The 6,558-nt window shown below is 34.3% G+C and overlaps 2 protein-coding genes across 2 annotated transcripts; one reads left to right on the top strand and one right to left on the bottom strand.

The window, feature by feature from the left end:
• Positions 1 to 2,105: 2,105 nt before the first annotated feature.
• Positions 2,106 to 4,229, bottom strand: LOAG_03143 (Ras-like protein Rab-3). Its single transcript, XM_003138680.2, has 4 exons — positions 3,988 to 4,229; positions 3,435 to 3,553; positions 2,741 to 2,865; positions 2,106 to 2,502 (listed from the first exon to the last, which is right to left on the bottom strand). Exons 1-4 carry the CDS (start codon positions 4,216 to 4,218, stop codon positions 2,312 to 2,314), a joined length of 666 nt encoding a protein of 221 aa, XP_003138728.1. The 5' UTR covers positions 4,219 to 4,229; the 3' UTR covers positions 2,106 to 2,311.
• A 1,614-nt stretch (positions 4,230 to 5,843) lies between these two features.
• On the top strand, positions 5,844 to 6,429 carry LOAG_03144 (hypothetical protein; the record flags this gene model as incomplete). Its single annotated transcript, XM_003138681.1, has 2 exons — positions 5,844 to 6,062; positions 6,286 to 6,429. The coding sequence occupies 2 exons, from the start codon at positions 5,844 to 5,846 to the stop codon at positions 6,427 to 6,429; spliced, it is 363 nt and encodes a 120-aa protein (XP_003138729.1).
• Between the last annotated feature and the right edge of the window lie 129 nt (positions 6,430 to 6,558).

A 6,558-nucleotide genomic window follows, 5' to 3' on the forward strand; every position in this document is an offset into this window, starting at 1 on the left:
TCCTTTGTTGTAATCGGATCTCGACAGTCTTTTTTCACCCAAAGGAATATTTGATGTAATGTTTGTTATAAACCACTCCCACCAAATATGCTTTGTGTTAATTAAAATTCTATATATACTCAAAGCTATAACTAGATGGTCATTTCTTTTTCAAATACTCAACCAAGGACTCCACCATACTTTATATCCTCTACTCTTCGATATGTTTACTACTATCCTATGCGAATTAATAACTTCCTCCTGAACCAAAGAAGAATACCTTCTCAAAATATTCTCTGTGTCTAAGAACAAACCCTTCCAAATCAAATCCGACAAACCAAAAATTTTTGTTTCAATTTTTCCTACAGAAGTATTGTATGGTTTTTTTAGTCATGTTATCCAGTTTTATGCTAGGAAATAAAAAAATGATAAATAAATAGATGAAATGTACTGGTAGTAATAAGTACACGCTGATTATACATCTACGTTGAGTTGGAGTAATCAAAGGTATGTTCTGACTATGGGTTCCCGATGGTAGCGATGAGAAAGGATAAGCGAAAATCGCATCAATGAATGGAACGTCCAATAGAGGAATCACCAGTGAAAGCGATACAAATTAGCCAAACCACATCACAGATATGACTAACGATTTTGTAAAGAAAATTTTTCACATCAAGTTATTCGCTCAATCGGAATTTCGACAATGCAAAAGTAAATTCTCACCATTATTTTTTCACTTCATTTGTCTTACTTTGCTATTGGAAAACTACTTTTTAGTGTTGCTGTGGTGAGTACCTCATCTCGTTTTATTACGAGAATGAAGTATTGGATGTCACTATATCTCTGTCACTTTTATATATGTTTGCATACTTAGCCAACAGATATTGTTATTATATCCTGATAGTGGCAATAGCTGCAATATTTTTGATTTATGCTTTCCACGGATTAACAGTACGTTTATATGTAGCAAACATTTAAGAGTTTAACTTTCAAAAAAGTTGATAAAATCCGAATTTATAAATATATACGCATACATATCTGAACTATTATAACACTGCACTTGAAGATAGATGGAAATCACAGAGCATACTTTATAAAGCTACGCTGATGATTAGTTAGCAGAATGAACATTTTTTTGATGAATTTAGCAAGTTATTATTCCCATTGTACAATTGAATCCATTATTTTCTATTAATGGACAGATAAATAGAGATAAGTAAAGACACTGTGGGGTCAACTGAAAATAGTCCCTGGAACTTCAGGTGATTCGATGACAACCGTCAACATGTACTCTCACCATGTTCCCATTTCCATCCTTTTATTTTGGCTAAATCATAATTGGCAGTCTAAAACAATGTGTAATAAATAGTACGATATAATAAAAGTAGAAATATTAAAAAATTTTTACGGAACAGGTAGTAAAGAAGCAACAGATTAATCCTGAAATCAAATTGAGTAAGCCAGATTGGATTAGTTAAGGTTGAAAGAAGAGAACTAATATGGAAACACGAAAAAAGGTGGTGGGAAATAAAAATGGTGTAAAATTAGAAGCTCTGGTTGAGATGCATTTCTCCAGACAACACCAAACCAGTAGATAAAATAAAAACAATTTCTCGTCTCAATTAAATAAGCTGCTTTATTATTGAATATTAATTTGAAAGAGATAGATAAAAACAAGGATGAAGGAAAAGCGAAGATCAGGGACTGTTATATCCAGAAGCTCTGATAATCCTTTATGAAATATCCTTTCTTAACTAATGAAATGATGGTAACACATAAAAGCAAATAAACTATTCACTAATTTTCTTGCAGTTACTGTGCTACCACAAAGTACTTGTTATGCCTTAAAGTATGAATTAAGGTATCGGTTTTTCGGTACTACCACAATAAGGACTTACTACCATTTCCGCTCATTAACTTGTATTAATTGAAATCTTCTTTTAAGTCGAGGAATTGTTGGAAAAGATGAAATTTAGTGACTTAAGCGGCTGATATTAGTTGAAAAGAACACTTCAGAATGACTACTTACACGGGAAAACAACTGTCCAGCTTTATAATTCAAAGGAAATATTTATAAGACTAGAACTAAAAAATGATCTCTCTATAGAAGAAAAAGAAATAGAGGTGGCGCTGATGGAGTCAAAGTAAAAGCTGTAAGAATGACTTAATTAAAGGGTTCAGTTAATTCAGATTCAGTTAGGATTCACTCTCCTCAGGATCCAGTTATTGTGAGGACTGCCTAACTCTATGACATTCATGGATCTCCATGGATTAGATAATGGTGATGAAATATCGCGAAATATTCTATCTGGAATGAGGACTTAAAAATTGGTTAGCAGTTGCACTGTGACGACGATGGCTTCTGCATGTTCGGTGCATCCAGCCGTTGTCCTTTAGGATGCGTTGCTGCGGGATCCGAATCCAACGATTCCGCCATTTTCTCACATATTATCTCTACCAATTTCTCGAATACTGCTTTGACGTTTATATTCTCCTTAGCTGATGTTTCGAAAAATTCTAAGCCTAAAATGAATCACCTTACAAGCCTGAAATTTGGCCCAATATAAACAGACTAGCAGCCAGACGATGTAAGATGCTACTAACGTGCAACATGACAACAAAGAGACTTGTGCCATCTTTTGTGAATTGTTTATCATCAGAGGTCAAAACCGAAAGCAGCAAATTGCTTAGCTGTAAAAAAAAAAAACCAAGTTTTCTTGAATGGTTAGAAGAAATATGAAGCAATGAATCCAGCAGATACCAAGTTGATCGGCTAACTGTTTACCCCGTTCACATGACACCACTCGCTCATCATCCATGTCGCATTTATTCCCAACTAGTACCACCTGCGCATTTTCCCACGAATATGTCTTGATTTGTGTGCACCTACAATTCGTATATATATATATATATACATATATCATTATCTTCCTTTCATTGAAAAATATTTCGAAAGACTGACTGTTAGTCTATCTCAGTTTAGGCACCCTCTCATACGCCAATTAGGTCTTCACCTTCAGACTTCATAAGTAACTTCAACCATTGCGTTGCGGTTACGTTAAATGATTAAAAAGAATGATTAGATTATTCATCCGAATCAATAAAATAAATATAATTTTTAGGGTGATTGCTATATTTTCAAGTTTTCTTCGAATGGTATCTCCGTGCAGTGATAATTCAAGGGCTAAAGCAATTTTGTAAAATGTCACAGAGAAATTTTACAGTAAATTTGATGCTGGTAAGAAGGAAGGAATCAGAAAAAGAAGGAAAATGAGAGGTCATTTTGGAAGTGCTACATTATTTCGTGGAGGCAAGAAATCACTTAACGGAAACAGTTATAGTAATAGATTGATATCGCATAATCGGTGGAGCGGCCATTTCGCTTTATTTCTCTACCTGAATTTTGTTGGGAGGAGAAAAAACGTTGACAGGGTGGTTTTAAATTAAAAACGAACCAGTCTTGAACGCTATTGAATGACTCTTCGTTAGTAATGTCATACATAAGGATGAAACCCATCGCTCCACGGTAATATGCGGTTGTTATAGTCCGATATCGTTCTTGTCCTGCAGTGTCCTGCAAATTTAAAGAAAAAATAATGAGTAATGTGACAATGATTGTCCAGACTTGAAGAAGCTTATTTATTCGAAGGTGTTTTAAATTGGTATAAAATATTTTTCTTTCCAATGGTATGTGAAGTATGCCACCTAAGGAGCAAAATGCTTCACTATTGATTTTCTCTTTAAGTTGCAAAATCTGACTATTAGTTAGAGGGAATTTTCCAGCAAAGATTGTATAGTTTGTCATTTCCAAAATAATTCGATAGTTTATTGCAGTTTCTTAGCATACAGTTAGGCCATCCGCATCCCATTCAATTCAGTATTTCCGTATGCTGATTTTCTCATGACTTTTTTTCCAGTCAGCATATGAAAGAATAGTAACCATATATTAGATTCACTGTATTTGTGTTTCGAAGCGGAGATGTTGGAATAAGTATGATTAGTACTTACCCATATTTGCAACTTGACGCGTTTATCTCCTCTAAACACTGTTTTCACTTTAAAATCGATGCCAACTGTTGAAACAAATGCAGACGTAAAAGAGTCATCACAGTATCGAAATAGAAATGAAGTCTTGCCCACCGATGAATTACCAATAATCAGCAGTTTAAACATATAATCAAAATTCTGATCTGTTCCAGTCGGCGCAGTTGCAGTACCACCTGTACCAGCAGCTGCCATGATCTAAAATTGTGATTGAAAATACAGAAAAATAAACAGTCCATACCCGGTGAGAAAGACCTGTTAATATTAGGTAGTACAGCGTGAATTTATTGCGAAGTAAGGTTTGGTGGATCTAGAGAAAGAAATATATTTTATTTTACTTAGCATTATTACTAACCTCTTAACCAGAACTGATGTGATTCAAATCCAGTAAGATTATTTTTATTACTCTACTATCTATAGATTACTCTAATATCTATATACTTTACGAACAAAACAGCTTTTCACTTCCTACTTACTTTCTATAAGACATTGAGGAATATATTTTCAACAATTATGACTGCAAACTAAGTCTCAGTGATGCAAAAAATCAAGTTTTTGGGAAAAGAATTCCGCTTGACTTCGATATTTTATAAACAATATACGGTTTCTTTTCCTTTCTCTATGATGCTCCTCAATAACAATTATGTATGTGAGAAATGAAATTGTTGTTGTAAAAAGAGATTTTGAAAGTAGTCTTCCGGAACCCGAAGTAAATCAACATATTCTCTTCTTCGTTCTTTACCAAAAACATGTTAACAGCTGTGTAAAGGAACAAAAAAGTATATCCCTACATAGAGAACAATAGGATGCTCATTTCTGAGATAAACAACCAAAATGGATCGAATTTACAACTATTTACAAATATTTCTAAACTATCATTATAAGAAGATCAGATTACCCTCTTGTTAACTCTCTTCACAGGAAATCTATAATCTTCCGTTGAATAAAAGTGGTCACGAATTTAGAAGATTGCTGCTTTATGTCCTTATGTTCCTGAATGTCAGTTTCTAACTTTTCTTAGAAAGGGTGATTCAGAGGTGACTGCCTATGACTGATCATGGAAATTTGGAAATTTAATTTCTAAAGGTATAAAATCCGTTCTGTTTTGAGCATACTCAAAAAACCAGTAAATCTCAGCTTGTTTCCTTTCTCACTCAGCAAATGTTCGGTTAGCCCTTTCAGCTCTTCTAACATTTTCTGCTCAAAAATATCGCATTAATAGCATGAAAATGGAACAATGGTATGGATGTTAAGGCGAGATTATATCTTTGCTTTGCCCGATATATCTTCAAGAAATCTTGAAAGAATTCTCATAAACACAAGACATAATGTGATGATTATTGTATGCGTTATCGAAACCAAAGGTTTTACTGACCAATAAGTTATAGTTTTTCTTTTCTTGTTCAAAAAGTGCCAAGAAACAACCAAAATATTAATCTAGTACAGATTATTAAAAGAAAAAAAGTGAAAATATTGAAATAGTAAAGGTAAAGAGACAAAGAACTATGAAGTGCAACATCGCCATTTTACTTAGATACAATTCCAACCACTTGATAGAATAAGTGGAATTGATCTGATGCTCATCTTAAGTTCACAAATATTTTATGACTCATTTAGCAGGCAGTAGTGATAAGGAAATAGTTTGGAAAATGGATAATGTACTCAAACATAATTTTGAAAGTCGAGCTGGATGAAACAAGCTCTGTGTATCGGCAGAAATGACCATAACATCTAAAAAAAAAAAGGTTAATCGCGTGATGAAACGATAAAACGATCTGGATATGAGAATCATAAATTAAAGTTATTTAAATAAAATTCTGATGCTATGCTGGCGTTTCGATATCCTCGGTGATATCCAGGATAAGTCGTGGTGTCATCTTCAAGAAATGTCGAATAGCTGTGTCACACGTTACACTGCTGGTGCATCTGATAATGAAATATTGGTTAAGATGCCAGAGGAAAAGAGGACATTAAGGAGATCTGATGAAATTCGAACGATACATTTGAGGATATTATTGGTTGGAAGATGGAAAGCGGTAGTAAGAATAACAGATTGTTCATGGATAACTGAAGGAGGACTAAAGAGTTCCAGAAAATCAGAGAGATTTAAAATTATTGTACGAAATGTTGGAAAAAATAAGGAAATATGCTTGGAAATTTAATGATTGCTGTTTGTGCGGGGGAGGACAGAGAGACCTTGGGCGTTAGGTATGGGAGAATATGGAGGGAGCGGTTCACCATAAAACATTTATCGAGCTATAGGAGAAGATGGAGAAGCAAGCACCTCTCCAGCAACCATTTTATCTCTTCCTCAGTTGGTACCCACCACATCCATTTCATCAAATCGATTTTCAGTTCATGTTCCTTTGGGATGGAAGACTTTTCAAGGCCTGTGTAAATTCATGATTCATATCGGACCATGAAGTGGAGAGAAGAATGTCCGTCTCTTTCCCTTTGCACTCATTCCCTTTCTCATTTATTCACAAACACTGACCGAGAGAAGGGATACACATCTATTCAGTTAAGGCCTTCCAT

Source organism: Loa loa, assembly GCF_000183805.2.
Source record: "Loa loa unplaced genomic scaffold supercont3.9, whole genome shotgun sequence".
Lineage (NCBI taxonomy): Eukaryota > Metazoa > Nematoda > Chromadorea > Rhabditida > Onchocercidae > Loa > Loa loa.